This window comes from Miniopterus schreibersii (assembly GCF_964146895.1).
Source record: "Miniopterus schreibersii genome assembly, chromosome: 2".
Lineage (NCBI taxonomy): Eukaryota > Metazoa > Chordata > Mammalia > Chiroptera > Miniopteridae > Miniopterus > Miniopterus schreibersii.
Genome location: NC_138102.1, coordinates 15417236 through 15443589, shown reverse-complemented (window position 1 = coordinate 15443589; position 26354 = coordinate 15417236). Strand labels below are relative to the sequence as shown.

The 26354-nt window shown below is 37.6% G+C and overlaps 1 protein-coding gene and 1 pseudogene across 2 annotated transcripts in view; one reads left to right on the top strand and one right to left on the bottom strand.

Annotated features, from left to right (window-relative positions):
• Positions 1–1170: 1170 nt before the first annotated feature.
• Positions 1171–26354, top strand: part of TEX15 (testis expressed 15, meiosis and synapsis associated) — a 59211-nt gene continuing 34027 nt past the window's right edge. The window contains exons 1-4 of the mRNA XM_081129262.1: positions 1171–1241; positions 13509–13584; positions 20283–20433; positions 24748–24913. Of these exons, the coding sequence (XP_080985388.1) occupies positions 20295–20433; positions 24748–24913 (305 nt within the window). The 5' untranslated portion in view covers positions 1171–1241; positions 13509–13584; positions 20283–20294. The remainder of the gene's footprint in view (positions 1242–13508; positions 13585–20282; positions 20434–24747; positions 24914–26354) is intronic.
• On the bottom strand, positions 4348–5632 carry LOC308553624 (vacuolar ATPase assembly integral membrane protein VMA21 pseudogene; annotated as a pseudogene). Its single transcript has 2 exons — positions 5629–5632; positions 4348–4707 (listed from the first exon to the last, which is right to left on the bottom strand). The product of its transcript is annotated as a vacuolar ATPase assembly integral membrane protein VMA21 pseudogene (transcript).

The window sequence follows — 26354 nt, the reverse complement described above, 5'->3', positions numbered from 1 at the left end:
ATCAAATGTTTCTCGAGCACCTACTATGTGCAAATACCCTACGCACCGAATACCCATCTCACGTTCGGACGCCGAACCGCAATATGGAGTCCATCCCCGCCCCGCCCGATCCCCAAGCTTCACGTCGCACCCCACCCCCCACACACAGACACCGGGCTCCTTGCCCCGCCCATGGCGCAGGCGCAGGCGCAGCCCCCTCCGAGTACAGGAGCGTCGAGCGCAGTGCGCACGTGCCAGAGGCGCCCCCTGTGTTCCTGAAGCTTCCTGAGGCGCCCCCTGTGTTCCTGAGGCGCCCCCTGTGTTCCTGAAGCTTCCTGAGGCGCCCCCTGTGTTCCTGAGGCGCCCCCCTGTGTTCCTGAAGCTTCCTGAGGCGCCCCCTGTGTTCCTGAGGCGCCCCCCTGTGTTCCTGAGGCGCCCCCTGTGTTCCTGAAGCTTCCTGAGGCGCTGGCAGGAGCTCTCTCTCCCCCTCGAGGAGCTTCAGATGCGGAGGAACTGACTGGGCCAAGAAGGTAGCTCAAGGGTTTGCGGGGACGGTGGAGGAGGAGGCGAGGCGGTTAGACGCTAGCAAGGTTCTCGGTGAATTAAAGAGGGAAAGAACTAAGGGATTCTTGTCATGGGCCCAGGGGTGGGCGTCCGAGGGGCCCGGGACCTCCGACACCGAATGCGAAACACCAGCTTTTCTCGGGTGGGTTCGCCCCCACGCTCGCGCGCCCTCTAAGCCTTGTGAGGCACCACGAGATAGCCCGAGCCTCGGGCAGCCGCCCGGGCGCTCAGGCCGCGGGAGGGGAAGCGCTGCGGGTTAGGCGCGGCCTCGCCTCGCCCCCGTCCCTCCGACCCTCAGTTCTCAGCTGCCCCAAGGCAGAAGGGGGCGCCCCGAGTCCTCCGTGCGCCGTGCGCGGAGCAGGGCGCGTGGAGCGCGCAGCTCCCCTTGGTTCGGCGCCTCGGACGCCGGGTGCTATTTCCCGGGGGCGGGGGGGCGGCGCCGCGCCCGCTGGGGGCGAGGACGGGGCGTGGCCTTGTGGGGCCGCCACTTGGACTCCGGCACCACCCGAGGCTCCGGAGCGCGGAGGCGGGGAACGCCGCCGGGGTGACTGCCGCCGTCGCCGCGCCGCGCGGCGCTAAGCCGCCCGGCCGCCCGCGCGCAGTGTCGCCGCCTAGCAGAACCCGCGCTCGGAGGATGCGGGCCGGCGCTGGCCGCCCGCCGTCTCGCTGCGGGAGCCGGTGGACGTGGGGGCGCTCGGGTAGGCTCGGGCGGCTCGGGAGGGGGCCCCGAGGTGAGCATCCCCCGCCGGCTGGGCGGCGGGCGGGCGGAGTTATGCGCCCGGGGATGCGGCCGCCGCGTGTCCCTGGCGCTTTGGCCGTTGTAAAGGCAGAGTGGAAATTTTGCGGGACTGCTTCGCCTTGGTAGTTCTTGACTTTTTTTGAACATAGTGACACTTTTCGGGCCCCACAGTGCTGTGGGTGCAGAAAAAGTCTCCTGACCGTCAGGTAACTTACTATGAGCCATTGCCTAAGCCCACCCATACTCCTGTTTTAAGGCAGTTTCCATCCTTGCCATGCTTGTGGTTAGGTTTATGCCATTTGTTTGGAACGCTCAGTGTGGGGTACACGGTGGCTCTGTGGAACGAGCTGTTTAGTAATGATGTTACCGAAAGTGGAAAGGCTGAGGGTTATCGGTAACTCCAAGGCTTTAAAAGATACCTCAGTTCCCCTAAGTTTTAAAAGTGCATTGTTTGCTTTTGGGGATGGCAGGTGAATATGGGACTGTTTCAAAAAGTATAAAGTCAAGGTAACACAGAATTAAAATATGTTTATTTAAGTTTTTAAATTTCCTTTTTCACTGTTATGTGTTAAGTACAGAGGGAATACGAGTGATGCAAGTTTTAAGGAAAGTGATTGAGTTCACATCTAGAAAATGGTTATTTTTATTTATTAGATATTCTTAAAAGATTTTAGGCTTCTCTCAAAATACATCATTGCTGACTGGAAATGATGAGGGTATTTGAGACCAAGGGGACTGACGGAGTAAAATCAGTATTTGGGGATATTTTCAATGCTCTGTCATGACTCACTTTCTTCAAAGCTTCTGATTTTTTTAAAAAATGTCCTTACTGTGTTGTCCTGATATTTAAAATTTCTAAACTTCCTTAGTTAGAAAGATGTCAAAATTTTTGAGAGAATGCCTAAGCATCTTGATACCCATGTACATTTTTTCATTTTAAAAATTTATTAAAGAATTCATATGCCTAGGAAAAAATAAATTACCTGTAGAATTTAGTTGTGAACCAATAGGAAAAATAGCATGATAACTTTAGTTACATTTTCTGAAATTTAAATTCTAGTGGCTAGTGACTTCAATTTTAGTGTATATGTCAGCCATATTTTATTTTTATAACTTAATACCTTAAAATTTCATCATTTCACAATGTTGCATATGGAATCATTATGTCATACACCTGAAACTAATGTTATATGTCAAATATATATCAATTAAAAATGTTTTATACAACCAGTAAAACATTATAGTACTTTTATTAATAAAGTATCATAGTATTTCAACTTAATTGCAAGTGACTTGGAGGATCACTTTTTCTCTCAGTACATTAACTAGCGTACTTGGACACTTAAATTATATATAAAGTTATGTTTTACTATACTGAAGGATGGCGTACTATACCTGGATTGCAAAATTTTTTAATTAGGGAGAACAATCACTAGTTTTACAATACCCGAAGTTAATTTTAGAAAATTGGAAATTATGATTTTTGGTAAATATATTACCTTGGTCTGCTTTTCCTGTATTCCTATTTCCTCTCATTTATTTCAAAATACCTTTGTTTTCATGAAGGATGATTTAGTGGATTTGAAGCACATGCATGTTATCCTGTTAGATGTGGTGGAATCTGATTAATACTGCCAATCCTAAATGTGCTGCACAGTGGGAGTAGTTTTCACCTAAGTCTTACCTTTTTATTTATACTTTTTTAGTTATCCTTATGTTCAAAAAGGAAGATTTTTTTTTCCAGTTCAATTCAACAAATATTTCTGGAACGCCAGTCTTTTATTGATTTGATGTGTTAATAAGTGATATGCTAGGGTGATTTGTTTGTACTGAGTAATAATTTCAGTTTTATAAAGTTATTAGCCCAGTAGTAGGGTTAGATTGACAGAAGTTAACTTTTTAGAAATAGTTCTATTTTACAAGGTGAGGTAAAGTTGCATAATAAGGTGAGCATAGTTCAGAAAATTTTAAACTCATAAAGTAAATTTGATGATTGCTTTAATGAGAAACTTTGCCTATTAAGATAGTCCCTAAAGTCCTGTAGGAATTCTATATCCTTGGAATGTATAATCCACATAATACAAAGCCTTTGTAATTACCGCTCTTTGAAACTAATGAAAGCTGCTCCTGAGAGTCTGCCTTTAATTACAACAGCTGAGACTTTGGCAAAGATGCAACTACCGCTTTCACCACTGTGGCTGTGAATATATGTGGACAATTAAATCCTAATCAGAACCTAATTTTTGTTTTGGATAGCTTTGGTAGTGCTTATTGGATCCTAGACATACAAAAAGTATTTTGATTTTAGGTTTCTCTAAGGGTTTAAGCCACTGAAACTCAAATTGAAGGTTTTGAGGACAATAATGCAGTTAAGAGGACATCACTGACTTAAGTCTCTAGCTAGTCAGGATACAAATCGAAAACCTGTGCGAGCACACATGCATCAAGGGTAGAAAACACTTTCCTGTTGCCAATGAAGGTAAAACGTCATTTTTCTCACACTTTCTTTTTTAATAAATGTAAAAGTTAGCACTGGTGTAGTTACAGATTGAACAGCAAGACTAAAGTGAGAGAGAAAGAGTGTGTGTGTGTGTGAGTGTGAGTGTGAGTGTGAGTGAAAGGGGAGATAGGGAAGAATGAGTAAATAACATTTTTTATATTAAATCAGGATGAACCATTGTAGTACTCTTGTTTAGAGGTTCTTAACTTGGGATACACGGACTTCAATGATTACTTGAAGCCCCTAATTGTTTGCAAAAAAAAAAAAAATGTGGATTTTGTTGAGGAAAAGATATATGGCTTCATCTCTAAATGGTGTGAGAAATCCCTCCCCCAGAAACAAATTTAGCATCAATGAACTTTAGAAGTTGTTTTTAGAGGAACACGTTTCAGTTTTATAAACGGAAATAGCTAGATAGTGGCAGAGCTAGGACTCAAACCTAGATTTTTGACTGCCAGTCCTTTATGTCTTCCCTTAGTCCACATTTAATGCACCTTGTTGTGACCACCCCCTTTTTTGCCATTTTAAAAATTCAATTTACTGCTATCAAAAGGTGATGTTGACTTTAATCCTTTTTGCCTTCACACCACTGTCCTGAGCCTTCATTCCAGGCCATATAGACAAAGAGGACCAGCACCATATGGACAGCAGCCACTACAATAATAGCAGCATAAAAACAGCTGTCCTTATTGGACATCCCAAACATGCCTTCAAAAATGTAAGATTTAGTGGTGAAATATAGCCCAATAGGCACAGTGATCATTAAAGCTGTGAAGAACAGTAGAGTCTTAAGGGTAGATGTTAATGAACTTCTAATTTCTGACTTTGGGTGGCTGCAGGGAGTTCAGCAAGGCTTTATCAAGGCACCCTATGGTGTTGCCACCTGCAGCAGGTCCTCCTAGACCAGGGGTGGGGAGCCTTTTTTCTGCCAAGGGCCATTTGGATGTTTATAACATCATTCAAGGGCTATACAAAATTATCAACCTAAAAATGTGCTATGAAAAAAACCTCCTAGATTTATTGAATTTTGAGTCCTGCCTATGGTTGCCTTGGCAGGGCCAAACCAAATGATTTCTCGGGAAGTACATGGCCCATGGGCTGGATGTTCACTACTCCTGTCCTAGACAGGCTGGGCTCAGTGGCCACACTCAGTTGGCTTAGCGAGCTACTGGTTGAGGTAGGCCATCATGACCTCTTTTTTGCTAGGTCAGTGTTCTTTGTTATGGCTTACAAGTAAAACCTTGTTTCAAGAGACACTTCAAGCTCTCATAAGTTGTTTTTTTTAATTGTTCACAGCATTACAGGTGGCTCCTCATCTCCCCACCCCTTTGCCTCCCTCCACCCAACCCCTGTCCCACCCATGGGGCTCTTAGCAGAGACTATGAGCATAAAACCGATTATCATCTGTAAAGGGAGATATGAACAGATATTTTTAATGTAAATAAGTGAAAACATTGCCACACATGTTGTGCCATTAATATAATAGAACAGATCAAAAACAGACAAAACTTTTATAAAATCAACGAATTCTTTGCTAATAGAATTACACATTGTAGTGATGGTCAGGGAATTTTAAAACTCCTTTGAACTTAGAATGATAGTTTTAAGTTACATCTTTTACATTCTGTGCTGAGTGTTTTGTATGAAATCATATTTAGCCAAGGAATAGGAAGCAGCTTCAATGAACAGCAAAAGAACAAATTTTAAAGAAAAGTTCCACAAATCCATCTTTCTTTCTCTCTCTCTCTCTCTCTCTCATCTAATTTTTGGTGTGTTTACCTTTGTCTATCAAACCCATTTAAATTAGTTAAACCTAGTATTTTAGTTTTTCCAAACTTATACCTACCCATCTGGCATATTTTGCCCATACAGATACAAGCACTTTTATGTATTGTTTGTTTTCTCTGAAGGCTAAAAAGAAAATAGGCCTTCACACAGATTTTTTTTTAAAAGTAGAGAATGTTGAATGATTAACAACATTAAGCTGTAAGGTTTAAAAAATTATACCTCCTTACGTGATTAAACATGCACTAATAATAGCCAACACTTACCTAGTACTTTACTATAAGTCAATCATTGTCCTATGTGTTACGTATATTAATTCAGTTAATCAGTACAGCAGGAGAGTGTCAGTTAACTGAATTACATAAGTAGATTTTTGTTATTTTTCCCATTTTTGTATATGAGAAAATGAGGCACAGAGAGATAAGATAACTGGTCCAAAGTTGCATAGTTAGTAAGAGACAGAACAGGATTCGAACCAGGTGAAAGGACTTCACCAAACTCACTAAAAATATTTATCTTTAATCTAGGGCATGAATAAGTCAAGTAATTTTCTTATTAAAAACAATCTATCTGAGCTACTTACTCTAAATTTTTTAAGGAAAATTATTTGCTACAAATTTGTTATCTGAAAAAAATCTAATGGCAACTTATTCTGTTTTGGCCACCTTATATTTAATGTGACTGTCCAAAAGTAGGACTAAAATTTTAGTCTAATAGAAGAATAATATCACAAAAGGAAAATGACTTAAGTTTATTCCTCTGCTTAGGGTGATATGACAAGTATTCTAGTTTTCTTCCTGGGACTCCATATTCAAATTTTGCCTTTAAGTCTCCAGTCCATCTACTAGGTGTAATCCCTACCAGGTTTGTTTCAGTATTTTAGGCATTGCATGATTAAACTGCTTCTACAGAATTTTCGAGAAAACTTTGTTATTTAAGTCAGGTAGAATCTTAAAATAAATTTGATGTTGGAAATAGACCAGTTATATTAAAATCAATCCTTGATAGAAACATTAGTAAGGATGCACATTATCAGCTTGTTGCTGGTATGAAAGAAGATTGGATAATTGCCAGTTAACCGTCCTTAAATTTAAATATGGGGAAAAAACTTCAGTTTTATTATTTTTTTAATCCTCACCCAAGGATATTTTTTCCATTGCTTTTCAAAAAAAGTGGAAGGGAGAGAGAGAAAAACATAATTGATTGATGGCCTTCCACAGGTGCCTGACCAAGGCCAGAGCCTGTAACCAAGGTATGTATGTGCCCTTTACCAGAATCAAACCTGGGATCCTCAGTCCTCAGGGCGACGCTTTAACCACTGAGCCAAACCAGCTAGGGCAAAAACTTCAATTTTTAAATGAATATTCTGCCTCTTTCATGAAAAGGATGTATAATTAGATAAATTTATTTAGGAATTATATTTGTGTATTAGTGTTTTCTGGACATGATTCCATTGAAAATATACATGATCCACTATTAGTTATCTTGTTTAAAAAGATTATTTTTTTTATCTTATCTTTCTGGCCTCAGTCATACATTTCTTACTTTTAGGTTTAGCAGGTCATAATAGGTGAATAATGGTTGGTAGCTGTATTTTCCATACCAAGATGTGTAGAAAATGAAACTGCTATTGAATTCTTTGGACCAACACAAAAAAATAGCTTAATATTTTAAAATAAGAAGAATATCTTGAAGAGCAAGAATGACTCACATTTTAGCCCAGCCAGTGTAGCTCAGCCGTTGAGCATCGACCTAGGATCCAGGAGATTGAGGTTCGATTTCTGGTTGGGGCACTTGCCAGGGTTTCAGGCTCAATCCCCAGTAGGGGGCATGCAAGAGGCAGCCGATCAGTGACTCTCTCATCATTGATGTTTCTATCTCTCTCTCCCTCTCCCTTCCTCTCTCTGAAATCAATAAAGATACTTAAAAAAAAAAAAAAGAATGATTCACATTTTAAATTACAGGACAATCTGAGGACTACTGTTGGTTTTTAACTAGAAAACAATCCAGTGTGGGAGGAAAAGTTGATTCAGTGTTGGTTCAGTCCTAGTTAGAAAGTTACCAAGCAATGCCTCATGTATTACCTGTATAATTATTTGTCCTACATTAATAAAAATGAGTTGTGTGGGTTTTTAGGTGTGATCAGTTTTAGAGATTATTTTGTTTGTTGGGGAAGGTCATTGATAAATTTTCTACAAGAATTAAACAAGGTGCTAATATTATTCTTTCTGTTCCAAGAGTTTTATGTTTTTAATTCCCTTGAAAATTGTATGTCATTATCTTTAATCATCTGATTATTTCTTTGTATTTCCCTAATGTCTTTTAAAAAGCCTTATAGCCATAATAGATTAGCTGCTAATCTTATCCCTGTGCTTTTATAACAATTCCCTAACTCCTTTTACATGTAATTTTCATCTGCTGAGCTGAAAATGCACTCAGTTTGGGATTATATTGACTGACTGATCTATTCTTCATCTTTCACAGCCCCTAGCACAATTAACTTCCATGTATTACACCCTTCTAGCAACACATCTAATTTCTAGGACTTTCCCTAGGCAGTCATCTCCCTTTATATCAACGTAGGGAGGACAAGAAATGGCTTTAAGCTGGAAAAGGATTTACTTTCTTGATGTTTTCATTTGCTTTTCACTGTGTTTTCAATACAGTAACTTACAGGAAGGTATTTATATTTAATAGTTGGGCTCACTAGTAGTAACAATTACCCTCTTACTGTGTTCACCTATTAATATTATAAAACAAGATTTATATGTAGAGGATGTAGATTTATATGTAATCCAGGTTATTTTTCTTGTGAAATAGGTTGCAAGTTATCCTTTGATTGTTTTACTCCATGGTAGAGTGGTTCTATTTTGGTCAAGTCAGTCAGAACTTGAGCATTTAAGGCTGAAGGAAGGACTAAGACTGGAGAATTGAGTTAGTGAAGAGTTGAGCTATTTTCTCTCCTTTCCCTGTAGCCAGGATGACCTTGGCCTCTTTGTGGAACCTGATCTATTTTTACCAAAGCTCCTAGACTCCAAAGGGAAACCAGGGGAGTCCTAACCTTTGGGGGCCCCTTAACTTTAATTATTCCCCTGATGAAAAGCAGCTGGACTGGAAATACTCTTTCCCATAGCTTAGGCCCTTGGGATAGTCTTTAAAGCATTAAATTACTTTTAACTTGACTCTCATTTGAGTGTGTATAATTAGATACAAGATCCCCCTTGGGCCTGGAGGGAGAGTCTACCCCAAAGTTTTAGAGAAATTCACCCGTACAGAACAGGACGTTAAACAAAAGTAGGACTTCTGAGCCACCACAAAATCATGGAAATCTTTGAGTACTAGTTTTTGCTTCTGGTTTAAGAACCCGTCATACTGGAGGTTGGTAGATCCAACATAGACAACTGAACTCGGGTTATTGTGATAAAATAGTTAAACCACATTGTTTAAAAGATAATCCCTCTCTTGCCTATTTTCTTTACCCTGAGGGCAACAGACTAAATGTCAGCAATAAATATAAATGAATAAGCCTTAAGAAATGTGCTGGTAGCCCTGGCCAGGTAGCTCAGTTGGTTAGAACATTGTCCTGATAAAACAAGGTTGCAGGTTTGAGTCCCAGTTAGGGTACATACAAGAATCAACCTTTCCCTCCCCTTTCCTCTCTCTCTAAAATAAATAAATACTTTTTTAAAAATGTGCTGGTAATCCTCAGACCTTTTCCTTCCTGGAGTGCCCAAATTTTATTCAGCTTGATAATCTAGATTTGTGGTTCTCAAAATGTGGTCCCTGGACCATCAGCATCACCTGAAAACTGATAGAAATCAAAATTCTTTGACCTCAGTTCAGTCATACTGAATTGGAAACTGGAAGTGGAACCCAGTAATCTGTATTTTAATAAACCCTCTCAGTGATTGTGATATATGATAAAGTTTGTGAAACACTAACTCTAGATATCAGGAATGAACCATGGTTTTTTGCTTTGCTAGTCCATTGCTTTAACATAAATACCTTATTACTCAACTGGGTAATATTGCCTATGTGAACACCAGGAGTAGGCAACCTCTGTTATTAGTATCACATTAAATGGTACCCAGAATCAAAATTGTTGGTAGCCTTCACAGTGCTTTTCTGCTCCTTGTCTTCTTGCTGAGTGCCTGGAACAAGGCAGCTGCTTGGTAAATACTTGTTAAATGAATTCAGTGCCTGCCTCCATCAGTCCCTAGAAGGCGAAACCACATTCTTTCCTTTTGGATTCTTTCTCTGTGGGAGTGTTAAACCAGAAAGTGAAGTTCCCAGTTAAGAATACTTATTTCTCCTAGTAGTGACACTGGTTGGAAGAGATTGCTGGTATTAAAAATAAAAAAGAAGAGGAGGAAAAAAGAAATGGTTCTTATATAGCTGATTGGATGCTTTCTTCAGAATTATCTACCTGTATATATCAAACTTAGCTTACACCAGAATCACCTGGAGAACTTGTCAGGTCATGGATTGCTGGACCCTGCTCCTAGAGTTTCTGCTTTAGTAGGTCTAGGATGGGGCCAGAAGATTTTAATGCCAACAAGTGCCCAGGTATAGTGATGCTACTGGTCTAGGGACCACCATTTGAGAACCACTGCCCTTAGTTCAGTAAGACCAGAAATATAGGTAATTTTATGAATGTGAATGTTAGTTCCTGGTCCTTGCAGAGCCAATGTTCCGTAATTGGAAAGTATAGTATATATCTGGATAACAAACTTACTGAATATTTTTTCTAGAGGTATCAGTTAAGATATTTTTTAATACAAGACCTTTTAAAAATAAAAGGAATTGTATTAAAAATGGACTCAAAACTCACCTACCTGAATAACTGAATTTAATTGAGTGGAATAGATTCTTTACCCAGATCTTGCAACGCTGATTACTACATTTCTCTGCTTCTCTGCTTTTTTTCACCTCAAGTTTTGTTGAGAGTTTAGCTAAGCTACTCCATTGTATTGCCACCTCAGCATTCATTTTGTTTGGCCAAGCAGCCTACAGTGACCTTAAACTGACACTAGTCTTCTCCTGTAAGTGCATGCCCTCAATAGTAGCACTCAGAGTCACAAGCAAATGGAAGTTCCTGGTATGACTTCTCCAACAGCCCTTGTGATCAACGGTCTCCTCTGTCTCCCATTCCCTGCCCCTCATTCCCCCCTTAGAAAAGACCCCATGTCGCTTACCAAAACCCTGTTGTTTTGGTTTGACTTAACCATTCCGGCCTTAACCCAGGAATCCCAAAGTGCTGCACCTGTAGACTCTTACAAAGGCAATGCTCCAATTCTAGCCCCTCTCTCTATATTCTGCCTTGACCTCCCATGTGTCTCTCGAGGCATGTTAAGAACCTATGAGTAATAAGCTACTCTATTTCAATTCCTCTTGTTGGTTTGTTGTTGAATCTTAACTCACCATCTGGCACCCTGTACTCCACTTAATAAGTGTTAATTTGACAAATTCATAACAAGGTTACTTAATTTTCCAATATAATTTTATACCTTAACATGTGTTCTTGTATATCTATTTTCTGGCCTTAAATACAACAGGTTCCTAAAGAATGGGAAAGTTGACATTTCTTTTGGATTTTTTTTCTCACAACTAAACACAATTTTGTAAACTTGACTCCTTGACTCCTTGTCACTTGTGTTCTTATGTAACACATTCTGAGCATCTCCTGAAACAGGTTAAAATGCGGTAAAACTGAGGCTTCCCCTCACAACTCTTTTATAAGCTTTTTTCCCCCTTGCTGGATGGATAGTTTAAAGAAGAAAATCTGAAGTATATCAATGAATGAATTCTTATATTTAATTGTTACGTTAGTTGAATATTTTCAGCCATACCCATATAAATGCATACATCCCTCTGCAGATTAAATTCAGAGTTACTGTCCCAGATAGGTTCTAGAAAAGAAAAAAAGTATTGACAGTTTTAGTTTTTCTTTTAATGAAATATCTCCCACAAATATGTGGAAAGGCTTACCAAATCAGTACCTTCTGTTAAAACCTGTGGTTGGTGTTGCTCTGTAATTTCAATATCCCCAGAGCCATATTATTTTCTCCAATTCCAGGGTTTTGTTTGCCACAGTTTTCTTATTCCAGAAAAATCTGGAACACCCCTGTGGAAGTGCCTTTGTGTTAACATACTTCCTTGAACAGTTTTCATGAACAAATTAAAAGACAGTTTGTCACTTTTATGTCCTCATATGTATGTTTCTTATACATGCCATTCATGTTAATTTACAAATACTGACTTAAAAATTGTCCTTTAACTTACTATAATTATAAAAGACATGCAAATGCCACTAGTACATGTTACCCATATAATTATTACTAAATATTTTATACCATTATTGATATTCTTAGTGAATGCCAGCTCTCATCATGGGAATTAGTGAGGGATAGAGGCCTTCACTGTCAAATTGCTCAGAATTTCTAGTTCCCAAATTATTTGATATTTCATTATATACCAGTCTCTCATCCTTAGTACCCTTAGATTTCATGAGTATAATTACCCCAATTTAAAAAATATTCTCTACTTTTCTTTCTTTGGGTCTCCTGGTCAGTGACACTTCATTAAAGCACTTTAGTAAAACATAGGCAAATAATATGAGATGTTAAGCATGAGATGTTCTTTTGTTTATATACTGAGTTTTAAAATGTGTAGTAGTGATATTTTCTTTTTTATATATACATCTACAATGTCTGTTTTAAATTCCTTTTTTATTTTCTTGAATGCTTAACTTGGAGAAAAGAAAGAATCTAGAATTTGGAGACAATCCCAAATTTTGCTGGATGTTTCACTAATAAAAAAGTATCTTTTTTTAAAGAATGTATAGCATTTAAGGTATGGATTAGTACCATATATTTATTACCATGGAATCAGTAGTAGTATTTTGGTGTTTTAGTATTATCCTGAAATCAAGACATAAACATGAAGCTTGTTATAACAGGTCATTAAGATTTGGACTAATTATAGTTTGTTGTTATTTCATTGGCAATAATACAATCAGAGTTAGGAGTTAAATGCCTCTAAAAAGAAATGTAAGAACTGATTGAGATGGTGTAGTGGTTTAGAATCCAGACTTCAAGTTTGGATTGGGTAAAGCCATTTAGCAGTTGAGTAACCTTAGGCAAGTTTCTTAAACTTTATAAGTGCCTAAGTTTCCTCATCTGAAAAATAGGAATAATACTACCAGTTAGTGAAGATTAAATGAGATACTCTGTATAAATTACCTGTACGGTATATAGCATGAATCATAGCTGTATACAGTGACTGTTAATTAAAATTCTGATATAAAACTATCAGTTACTTAGTGTTTAGTATGATGGGTTTTGGGGCGGGTTTTTTTTTTTGGCAATATATAAAAATCCAAGAGCAAGTTCATCTGTCACAATGTCATTTTCTCTGCTAGATGGCTGCCTGAAAGTGGCGAGCTGATTCTGAATAGCAGATGAGAATGTACTGAAGTGAGAGAAAGCGAAGGCTGTAATGACGAAAGAGTGAGAGAGTAGAAAAGAATGTAAGGGTATGAGAGAGAAGACACTGGGACACGGAGAAAACAGATCCCTCCTTCCCTGAAAATGAAATAGGAGCAAAAGGGAAGCAGAAATCAGGAAAAAAGATGAACAGAGAGAGAGGACAATAAAAAGATTTTTCAGAGCCCTGGCCCGTGTGGCTTAGCTGGTTGGAGCGCCGCCCCATGCACTTGGAAGGTCATGGGTTTGATTCCTGGTCAGGGCATATGCCTGGGGTACAGATTCGATTGCTAGTCTGGGCATATGCAGAGGCAACTAATTGATGCATCTCTCTCACATTGATGTTTTCCTTTCTCTCCCCCTTCCTCCCTCTCTAAAATCAATTTTTTAAAAATTTTTAAGAGATTTTTCTGACCGTAATTCTCTACATATTCTTGTCTTTTTCTTTTTTTGGTAGATATTCTTTTGTCACTTTCCATGTATGGACTGAGTCCTGATCGTAATCATATGATGGTAGATTTCATTGAAGAGTGGTAAGTATTTCAAATAATGGCTTTGTTTCTGCTATTACTTATATTACTGTGTTGATTTATTTCAGCCCACTTTGGGTAAACACTTCTTTACAATTGATGTATAAATAACTTGGCATTTAAAAGGATGCATGAAGAATGTATATATTTTTTATACATTGGAATACTTTTCGAGTATGTACATATTTATCCTTTGGGTACTTATTTTGTAAGGAGCTATGGTTGGTACAGAAGATAGAAAAATGGGTAGCCTGGCTGGGCATGGCTCAGCTGTTGAGTGTCGGCCTAGGATCCAGGAGATGGAGGTTCGCTTCCTGGTCAGGGCACATGCCAGGTTGCAGGCTCGATCCCCAGCAGGGGGCATGCAGGAGGCAGCCGATCAATGACTCTCTCATCATTGATGTTTCTGTCTCTCTCTCTGAAATCAATAAAGATTTTTTTTTTAATGGGTAAATTATAATCCAGCGGAGAACCTCAGCCCATATAAAATTCACCTTAATTTAGCATAGGTATTGAATCTTTGAATACCTAATTTGGAAAGTCAGGCCAATATGCAAATATTGCTTAGAACATTGGTAGTACTCAAGATTTAGAATTGCTTTTTGAACCAGTACATAAGCAGGAAAAGAAACTTAGCATGGGGATATAAAGTACAGCATAGAGAATATAATAAAAAATATAGTAATAACTATGTATGATGTCAGGGGGTACTAGACTTGTCAGGGGGATCTCTTTGTGAGTTATGTAAATGTCTAACCACATTATTGTACATCTGAAACTAATATAATATTGAATGTCAACTGTAATTGGGAAAAAAATTTTAATTAAAAAAAAAAAAGTACCAAAAAAAGGAAAAAAATGGGGGGGAAAAAAAAAAGAAAGAAATATAGTTATTTTGTAGCCAGATTTTTACATATTTAATCAAAAGTAGTAGTATTGTGGAATTGCCATTTGACCCAGTGATCTGAATTCTAGGAATATATCCTAAGTATCCTGAAACACCAGTCAGAAAGAATATATGCACCCCTATGTTCACAGCAATGCTATTTATAATAACTAAGTTCTGGAAACAGCCCAAGTGCCCATCAGTAGATGAGTGGATAAAAAAGCTGTGGTACATTTACATAATGGAATACTATGCAGCTGTAAAAAAGAAGGGTCTCTTACCCTTTGAGACAGCATGGAGGGACCTGGAGAATATTATGCTAAGCGAAATAAGCCAGTCAGAGAAAGACAAGTATCACATGATCTCACTTATATTGGAATCTAATGAACAAAATAAACTGATGAACAAATAGATCCAGAGACATGGGAGCATGGAATAGAGTAACGGATCTCAGGGAGTGGGAGTCAGAAGAAATTAACCAAAGAACTTATATGCATATAGGCATAACCATGGGGACAGAAAATAGTGAGGTGAAGATCTAGGGGCAGGGACAGGAGCAGGGTGGAGGGGGTCAATAGGGGGAGAAAGGAGGGACATCTGTAATATTTTCAACAATAAAGATAAATTTTTAAAAAACATTTATTGAATACCTACTATGTAAAAAAAAGTAGTATTGCCACATTTGGTCACCCTTGTATTAATCAGATGGGCTTTAGGTTATATTTGGTTGATTATAGAAAAAAACATCTTGGGATAGGAATTGGCCAACTATTGATGTTTAAAAAAGCAAAATTCCCATAGTCATAGACAGAAGTACTCTAGGCAAATAAGTTTTCTAAGTTTGAAAGTTAGAGAAGGAATCTAGGCTGTTTAACTTATGAAGCTATCAAATTTTTATGGCATCAGGTGGGCCGGAGTGTCGACCCATGCACTTAAGGGTTGCCGGTTCCATTCACGGTCAGGGCCACATGCCTGGATTGCAGGGTTTGACCCCCAGTAGGGAGTATACAGGGGCAGGGGCAGCTGATCAATGTTTCTCTCCCCCTCCCCCCTTTCTCTCTCTAAACATGTCCTTGGGTGAGGATTAAAAAAACTTTATGGCATCAGCTTGCATACAGTATAAAATTTCTTATATAAGCCTGTGTGTAGGACCACAGAGAAAATATAAGTAGAATCTGAAAGTGGTAGAGAGAGGGCTAGGTATAGAAAGGCAAAACATTTTATAGTTTATAGTACAAGAAAGCCTTACTGAAAGCTGATGAGAAGAGTAAAGTTTGGGGACAGACATTTATTTAGTGGCAGAATCAGGACAAAAAACCATGTCTTCTGATTTCCTGTATAGAGTAATTTCTCTACTATATTATAAGTACTTTTAAAAAATCTTTTTCAAACAAGCTTTATAAAGACAATTTGGAAGGAAAGTGAGAAGTTAAACTGCTAAGTCATAAGTATGAGCTATTAATCTTTATCCAGGTTTCTCTCAGCTACTTATAACCAGGCCCAAGAATTTAGATTGTTCCCCTGTCCAATGAACTTACAAAAAGTCTGGAAACTTTGGCTAGAAATAAATAATAAAGATTTATTTAAGGGTTTTAGGGTTTGCAAACAAGGAAAACGACTAGGCAATACCCAGAGTGTTCCAAAGAAGGAAGGAAAGCTGAATTCTTACAGTCAAAAGTACATTCTTGAGAAGAATAAGTCCTGAATTCTTAGCCTCTGGATTGGAGATGGTAACCCTTTAAATGACTGGCAGTCTGGATAATGGATGTCAGGTGGTCTGGATATGTGAACAAGACTGGAAAGTTCAAAAGTTTAAGTTCCCAGGCTAGTTAGAACAAGAATAGAATCATCTATTCATGCCTCAACCTACTTGATTATAGTAATTTAGCAGCCTGACTATAGTGACTCCATTTTATTTCTTCACTTTATTTCATTGCTCTCTAAAGTGGCTGTACCAATTTATATGATTACCAAAAGTATACATGAGAGTTCTGGTTGCTCTGCACCTTTACAGCATATTGTCAAACTTAAATATTTGCTGATCTGAAAGGTGTGGAAAGAATAACTGATTGTGATTTTAGTTTTTGTTCACTAATTGAGCATGTTTTCATACATTTATTGGCTATATGTGCTTTTTCTTTTCAGGTCTTTTGTCCATTGTTCTTATTGGGATGTGGATTGATCCATTTGGAATGTATTTTGGTGTAAAGAGTAAAACACAGCTTTGTGTTTTTGTTTTCCAGTTGGCTAGGCACTTGTTTTAACACAGGTGTATGCAGAGGCAACTAATTGATGTATCTCTCTCTCATTGATGTTTCTATCTCCCTTCCTCTCTCTCTAAAAATAAATAAAAACATATTTTTAAATAAAGTCAGAGAAAATTCAAAATAACCATGTGAGATGTAATTTGCCCCCCTCAGACTGGCAAAATTTAAAGCCTGCCAGTATCAAGTGTCAGTCAGGATGTGCAGCAAATGGAACTCTCATACACTGCTGGTGATAGTATAAAAATTCAGTATAATTAAAGATTGAGAAATTAGACTACACTTAAAGTTCTTCTATGGGAGGAAAATGCCATAAACAAAATTAAAAGACAAAAATATTGCAACACTTATGACAAATTAAGAACTACTTTCTATATAAAGTTCTTATAAATCATTTAAAGACTATCAGGTAGAAAAAAATGGAGAAAAAGGAACAAGTGATTCACAGAAAAAAAGAAACGAGATGACTCAACCTCACTAATAATGAAAAATGCAAAGTAAAACCATCAGATTCTGTCTTTAATTGTTTTCAAAGATAAAATAAGAGAATATTTGCTTATATAAGTAAAAAAAAAATTGAAACAATAATAAAGGCCAGATAAAGATGAGTTATTAAGAGACTAAGAAAGCACTACTTGAGAAGTGGCTAAAAAGTCAAGATTATGAAGTCACAAAGCTCTGGAAGAGCTGATTGGTCGAGTATCAAATGTAGAGAAGTCAAGCAAGTTATGAACCAGAAATGTACTAATGTAAGTGAGAGACTGATGTGGACATGGATGACTGAAGATTGCTGTTTAGGTCGAGTATTGGTGGTGGAAATTAAAGACTGAAGAGGAAGTAGGACGTGATCTAGATAAGGGCAATATGGCCCTGGTAGGTTTTATTTTGTTTTTTAAATAATCAGGTTTGAGCCTATTTAAATGCTGTTGAGCAAGACAGAGAGAAGCAAAGTGGTTAAGGGATGAAATTCAGAATATAGTGTAGAGATCATTGTGACAACAGGAGCGTAGGAGGAGAAAGAGCCCTGAAATGGATATCATGAGACCTAGTATTATTTCAATTCTTTGACACTTAGTTGCTTCATCTATAGCAGGAGTTAGCAAACTTTCCATAAAAGGCAAGATAGTAAATATTTTAGTCTTTGTGGGCCATAATGTCTGTGTCAGTTTATTCAGCTATACTCTTTGTAATATGAAAGCATCCATACAGTAGATAAAGGAATAGGTCTGTCTGTGTTGCATTAACTATGGACCCTTGAATATCATATAACTTTTAAGTGACATTAAATATTATTCCTGATTTTTTTTTGGTCATTTATCTTGTGGGCCCTACAAAAGTAGGTAATGGACTGGATTTGGCCCACAAGCTGTATTTTGCCAACCCCGATCTGTCAAATGAAAATTTGGACTAAAATATATATACACATAAAATATACACTTAGTGGACTTAATCTCACTAAGTGTGTATCATACGTATGATCTGATTTAACCTTTTGTTTATTAGAAGTAATTCTTAGTCTCAACTGTTTAGAACTCTTAAGAGCTTAGAATTTATGTGTTTGTGACTAAAGTTCCAAGAATATTATTTATTCATCATTTATTGTTCAAGAACTCTTTCCTGAGATTACTAGAAGAATGATTTTTGTCATATGTGCATACCATAATTACAAAAATTTCATTCAGTAATTTAAAAATACTTATTTTTTACTTAAGTATATTTTGGGATGGAAAATAAATGGAAAATCAGTATTATATGGCACAAATAGAAGGTAATAGTAGCCCTGGCCAGTTTGGCTCAGTGGTTAGAGCTTCAGCCTGTGGACCAAAGGGTCTTGGGTTAGATTCCTGAACAAGGGCACAGATCTCTGTTGCAGACTTGATCCCCAGCCCTGGTCAGGGTGCAGGTGGGAGGCAAACAATTGATGTGTGTCTGTTACATTGATGTTTCTCTCTGTCTCTCTGTCTCTGTCTCTGTCTCTCTCCCCCTCCCCCTTCTTTTTCCCTCCCCTCCTCTTTCTCTAAAAAATCAATGGAAAATATATCCTCAAGTGAGGATTTAAAAACACACACACAAAAACAAAAGGTAATAATAAAAATAAGTTAAAACATAACAGTACTATTTGCCAGAAAATCCTGAAACTGAGGCATTGTTACTCGTTGTTAAAGAGAAAGCAAATTTTTAGAGATGTTAAAGGTAACAAGCTGATGAATGTAAAAGTTTGAAAGAAAAGTGAAAAAAACTTTGTCAATAATGCTTCATATATCGACAGTCATCCTGAGTTGCCTTACATTCGAAAACCTTTTCATAACTGATAATAGTTAAATCTTATTAATAGAACTCTAGAGTTCTCTTAAGTTCAGTTGAAATAAAAGTAGTTTTGTTTTTATTTCTACTGATGATTGTATACCTTTGTGTGCAGTAGGTATAGATCATGATTGATTGAAGAGTTTTTTGTCATAAAGTCATTTTAATAAATTATTCTCCCTTTTCCCCCTTACAAAACTACCAGGTGACTATGGCAGTGTTGGTAGTTATCTGGAGCTGGTAGGTCTTAAGTGTATTCTTATTAGGAGTCAACACCACTAGTGTCTATTAATGTGGCTAGATGAGAGAAAGACTGATTTTCTTTTTCTAAAGATGTCTCTGTCCTTTCCCTATTCTGATCCACGATTGATTGGGAGATTGCAAGATCACCTTTCATGAAGGGAGGTGGAGTGGAAAATTCTTTATGAACCTTCAGTAGAATCTTATCCTTTATGATCCTTCTGTGGACTTTTGCCAGCTCTTACTTTGGATTGTGATGTAATGTTTGAGCTAAGCAGTTGATAGATAACAGGAGGCCTATGAACTGTATTATGAAATGGTATGAAAAATACATGTTTACGCATAGGTGGGCTCCATAGCTTTCCTTTGACACCCAATATGAGTTCTACTTGAAAGGTTAAGAATCATTCAATGTGGAGGAGAGAAGAGGGGTTGGGAAAAGAAGGGAGGAGGGAGGAAAAGGAATTTGTTATTACTAGTATGATAATATATAATGTCTTAAACCATTTGTAGAGTGATAACTTAGGAACAAGAGTCAATGAGTGACTGTTTTAGGCCATCAGTTGTTGGGTTAACCATGCAATAATAGTTGGCTTACAACTTTCGTAAGTTTCTTCCAAAACCAGAGATTCTGATTTAGATAATATTGTCTATTCACAGAGGTGTCCAGTAAAAATACTGTAAGAAGTAGAGTATTTGGCAAGAATTTTACCAAATGTTAGTAAAAAAGTAAAAAAAAAAAAAATTGGTATTTGATAGTTATTAAGCTTTCAGGAGCACAGAAGCTTTTTCTTACGCAATTACAATTACATGAATTACAAGGAAAAAGTCTATTAGAAACTCTAAAGTAAATATTTAACCTTGCAAATTGAGATTGAAACCTGTTGTGAGTGTGACCAAGAATATAGCTTTATTTAATTACATGTAAGAACTTTTAAATGATTTTACTGCCATTGCCACTTGTATATTTATTAACTTTTTGCGTAATAACTTTGGATTGATTTTAGGCCGCCAAAAAAATGGAAATGAAAGAAATTGCTAAATACAAAACACTGTGGAAAATGAATTCAACCAGTGAATCTTTTTTAGTTACTGGTGCAAAAGACAATCCTTTGAAGAAATTTACCATTCCCAAGATCAGGAGGACAGCTGGGAAAGGTAATATTGCTATGGAAGATGGGGTTATTTCATAACTACTACTCTATTTCTCTGCTTCTTAGTTTATGTTTATCTTCTATTTTGACTATAAAATTAGCTTAAGGAAGGCCTTTAATACCTTAAACACACATGTACTTTTGGTTGCACACAAAATGAAATAGACATGTCTCCTGTCCCTCCCACTAAGTACACCTAAAAATACTGGACATCATACATAAAACAAACATATGAAGACTTCAAAAGGTGGAGAGATGACGACAGACTGGCTAGGGACCCTGGGACTCAAGGAATGACATAGCAGTAAGTTCTCTGGATTTTATTTTCTTTTCCTCCCTATCTCAGATGGTATGCCCACAACCCAGGAATGCCAATTGTCATAGACCAAAAAGCCCCAAGAAAAGTCTGTTTTTTTGCCAAGTACTGGGAAAGGGACCTCCTAGAAAGATAGAAGCCTATTTGACAATAAACACCCTGCTCCTGCAAAACAGTGTGGGGGGGAGGCACAGCCCCTGCACCCTTGTCAGCAAAGGTGACTTCCACCTATGTCTGTCCCCTTCATGGCAGTAACAAGTTCTCCTCCCTGCCATCCCCTGCCCTTGCAGTGTCAGTGGATTTCCACCCCTCCCCTGTGGTGATGAATCAATCCTTCTCTCTGGGAGAAGAGCCAGTAAAGACCAAGTGGGGAGTGTAGAAATCTATTACACCCACCTGTAACAAGGCGTATGTCCCCCTCCAATACTGTTAGTGGAAGCTGAGTAAGAAAGTGGACTTCCACCCCTTTATCATGGTACCAAGGCATCCCCCCAGGGCATCAGTGGAGATCCTGTGGAAAGCAAGGACTTCAGCCCTGCCTGATGGTGAAGAGTTGACACCCCTCCCCCTTACTGGCACACTTTAGTCTACCAGGTCAGTTTTAGTAGAGGATTGTTGAAACACAAGATTAAATGTGACCCAGAGTCTCTTGACAATACTTCAGTGACCAAGATGTAATTTTTTTTAATCCTCACTTGAAGATATGTTTATTGATTTTTTTTAGAGAGAGGAAGAGGGAGAGAGAGAGTTGTTTTTTAGAGAGAAAAAGGGGGGGAGAGAGAGAAACATTGATGTGTGAGAGAAACATTGATTGGTTGCCCCTTGTATGCGTCCCAACTGGGGACCAAACCCACAACCTAGGTATGTGCCCTGACCGGGAATTGAACCCCTGACCTTTTAGTGTACAGGGTGATGCTCCAACTGAGCTACACCAGCCAGGACCAAAATGTAATTTAAATATACTTATCTTACTTATCACCCAGGAAAATCTCAACTTGAATGAGAAAAGGTAATCAACAGATGCCAACACAATGATGAAACAAATATTGAAATTCTCTGACAAGGCTTTTAAAGCAGCCATCATAATGATGTTTCAAGAAGCAATTATAAACACTCTTGAAACAAATAAAAAACATAGAAAATCAGGAGAGAAATGGGAAATGTAATGAAGAACCAAGTATAAGTTTTGGAACTGAAAAATATAATAATTTATGTAAAAATTTGTTTGGATGGAGTCCAGAGAAGAATTGTGAAGACATTGGGAAAAATCATCAAATTTGAATATAGAGCAATAGAAATTACTCAGCCTGAACAATACAGAGAAAACAAAAAATTTAACAGAGCCTTAGGCAACTGTGGAACAATAATAATAGATCTAACACCTTTGTTCTTGGAATCCCAGAAGTAGAAGAGAAAGAGTGTGGAGCTGAAAAAGTATTTAAAGAAATATTGGCTGAAAATATCCCAAATCTGGCAAAAGGCATAAACCTATACATTCAGAGGGCTGAACAAATCCTAAACAGGATAAACCCAAAGTAGTCCATGCCACAGCACATCATAACCAAACTTCTGAAAACTACAGAAAAAATCTTGAAACTTGAGAGAAACTGCATGTTATCTATAGGAGAAAAATTATTTGACAGTTTATTTCTCATTAGAAACTATGGAACCCAGAGGAAATGGCACAGCATTTTTCAAGTGTGGAAAGAAAAGAACTGTCAACCCAGCGTTCTGTCCCCAGCAAAACATATCCTTCAGGAGTAGAACTAAAATAGACATTCTCCAATAAAGTAAAACTGAAAATTTTCATCAGCAGATCCACCTTAAAAGAACAGCTAAACAAAGTTCTCCAAACAGAAAATGACAAAAGAGAGAAGCTGCGAACATTAAGAACAAAGGAAGAACAATAGAAAGAGTAAAAATATAGAGAAATATAGATCATTCTCCTCTTGAGGTTTCTAATTATATTTGACAGTTGGATCAAAAATTACAGCATTTTCTAGAGAGAATGAGAAACATAGGCATAAAGAAATAAAATGGCAATAGATTAGTACCTATCAATGATAACCTTAAATATAAATGTAATAAACACTCCAATCAAAGGACATAGGATAGCTGAATGGATAAGAAAACAAGACTCAAAAAACAAATGCATGCTGTCTACAAGAGAACCACCTCAGAACAAAACTCACACAGGCTGAAAAAAAAACAAAAAAACTTCTAGAGGACTTTAAAGGAGAGATTGACAGCAATGCAGTCATAGTAGGGGACTTTAACGCCCCACTGACTTTACTGGATAGATCTTCCAGACAAAAAATCAACAAGGAAACAGTGATTCTAAATGACACACTAGATCAGATGGATTTAATTGATATTTACAGAACATTTCACCCCAAAGCTGCAGAATATACATTCTCCTCAAGTGCACAAGGGACATTCTCAAAGGTAGACCACGTGTTAGGACACAAAACAAGTCTCTACAAGTTCAAGAAGGTTGAAATCATATCAAGCATCTTCTCAGACATTTACACCAGAGAGTACTATGCGGCTGTAAAAACCAAGGATCCTTTACCCTGACACAACATGGTGAGACATGAAGAGTATTATGCTAAGCAAAATAAGCCAGTCAGAGAAAGATAAGTATCACATGATCTTACTCATATGTGGAATATAATGAACAAAATAAACCGATGAACAACAACAAAATTATAGCATTTTCTGACTTATTCTCAGTGAATATAGAGGAAGCATTTAAGACTATTATAAAGCAAGATGTTAACCATTGGAGGAAACTGGGTAAATGGGATATAGGATCTTTCTGCACTATATTTTACAACTACTTGTGAATCTACAGTTATCTCAGAATTAAAACTTTTTAATAAAAATTATAAATAAAAATGGAATTTAAAAAATGTCCAAGTAACCCATAGGAATGCAGGAATATGAAATAGAGAATTAAACAGCTGAGGGAAAAATAAACAATTAAATGGCAGGTTTAAGCCTTAACATATCAATTATATTAAATGTAAATGATCTAAATATACTTTTAAAAGTCAGAGGTTGACACAGTGAATTAAAAAAATGTGACTCAACTATATACTGTCAATAAATTCACTTCACATACAGTGCTACAGGTTGGTTGAAAATAAACACATGGAGAAATACAGGCTATGCAACCAATCAAAATAAAGTAGGAGTGGCTATATTAATATCAGATAAAGTAAACTACAGAGGGATGAAAATGATCAGGAACAAAGGGGGATATTACATAGTGATGAAAGGGTCAGTCCACTAATAATAACAATCCTAAATGTGTATTCACCAACCAACAGAACTTCAAAATACATAAAGCAAAATTGATAGAACTGAAAGAAGAAATGGACAAATCCAGAAGCTATAGTTAATTACTTTAGCTTTCCTCTCTCAACAATTGATAGAACTAATATAGAAAATCAGCAAAGACATTGAAGAACTAAACAGTGTCAACCAACAGGATCTAACTGACATTTTTACATTACCCAACAACAGCAGAGTAGACATTTTTTAAGCTGCCATTTGATACTCAAGATAGTATGTTGGGCCATGAAACATATTTCAACATATTTAAAGGAATTAAAGTCACACAAATATGTTCTCAGACCACACGCAAATTAGAGATTGATGTTTCTAAATATTCATGAGATTTCAAGAGAAATTAAAAATAAATTGGACTGAATAAAAATGAAAATGCAACATCAAAATTTGAGGGACAGAGCATCGCTCACAAATTTATAGCACTAAATACTTACATTAGAAAATGGGAAGGGTTTCAAAACAGTAATCTAAGGTTCCACCTTAAGAAATTAGAAAAAGAATAACATACGATAAACCCAAAACAAGCATAAGAAAGGAAAATCTCAAGTACTTGGTTATTTTGTGTCGTAGAGCAGATATGCAATTGTCATTGTACAAGGATATCATTTTAAACACAAATAAACCACTTGTCCTTTTCTTTATCTTTAGTTTACTTGTCACCTTGTTTCACCAATACTAGAGAGTATAGTTTCATACATGATACTCTTAACCAGTGCCGGCTTGATGTAAAGTGTGATCTACAGTCATCATGGCAGTTTGGGGATACAAAACTGGTTCACAATGAGGATCTGGAAAAAAATTTTACTTCTAAGAGGTAAGTTACTATGGCCTAAAGAAGTTTGAGATTTCTTTTTGTTTGTCTTTACTGTGAAGTCTTATGAATTTGTTGTTTCTACCATTTGAGGTTTGATAAATATTACTGAGAAAATAAGAACAGATTTTTATTCATTATTTTGTTGCCTTCTTACAGCCTTTTGTAAAAGCTAAATGTGAGATTTGATTAGTAAGTTTTATACATTAACTAGCCAGATTTCAGACACTCCTAACTTTTTAATCTTGATAAATTTTTCAAAAGCATACGTCAGCACATTCATTAAGCACCAATTTTGTACATACCTTGTGCCTTCTGCTGTATAAAACAGCAGTTAAAATATTTATAAAGTAACTTTTTTTCTTAACCCTTCAGAGAGTGAGTTGATGTTTTTATTAGGCAGGATTATATCTGGCTATTTCTAACTATTACTCTAGAAGCACTATTTTTGACACTCAGTTTTTAAAAAGTGCACCTTCTCCTCTTTGGGAAGGCACTTTTCCATTGTTATTTTGATAAGAACCACAGCTCAGATCATATGTTTCATGCAGCTGTGGTTTGGAGGGAAACTGTACAAAAAAAATCAGGATATTGGAGTGCTTTTGCCCATGTTCTGCTTAGATCCAAGAAGCCTTTAAAATTCAGATTTGGTCAGAAAGAGCCTTTCTGCTTGTGGCCTAGTTTCACAGATCAGCTTTACAAAATTAGCTTTGTGGACGAAAAGGGGCCACATGCTCACCTGACTAGCTCAGGGAAGGCCTGCATGGCGGCCTTGCAAACTCGGAGACCTAAAGTAACCACAAAGCATGGCCTGAAATTAAAACTCTTTTTTTTAATCCTCACCTGAGGATATTTTTTCCATTGCTTTTCAAAGAGAGTGAAAGAGGGAGAGAGAGAAACATCAGTGACTGGTTGCCTCCCACAGGTGCCCTGACCAAGGTCCAGGATCAAGTCTGCAACCAAGGTACATACCGTTGGTCAGAATTTAACCTGGGACCCTTCAGTCTGCAGGCCAACATCCTTGGCCAGAATTGAACCTGCGACCCTTTAGTCCATAGGCCGACGCTCTAACCACTGAGCAAAACGGGCTAGGGCTGAAATTAAAACTTTTTAACTAAAAGCATCCCTGACAAACATCAATCTTTACCTTAACTGAGCCTGTCTGTTGTCTTTTTGCATCTTCAGTAACACATCTTTGGACTGTCAAATTAATTTTCTTTTTTCCAGACTCCTCAAAACACAGGCACCACTCTACTCTGTGAGACCACAAATCCCCTCATTGTTATTGAGTTAATTGTTGACTGTTAACTATCCTGCACCCACCTAAGTAAAAGAAGTATGTCTATCATTTTACTTCTAATCCAATCCCAGAGGTGTCCCCACGCTTTCTCCCGCCTCCCTAATTTATCACCAATGGACTTTATGTAACCCACTTTCATCTCCT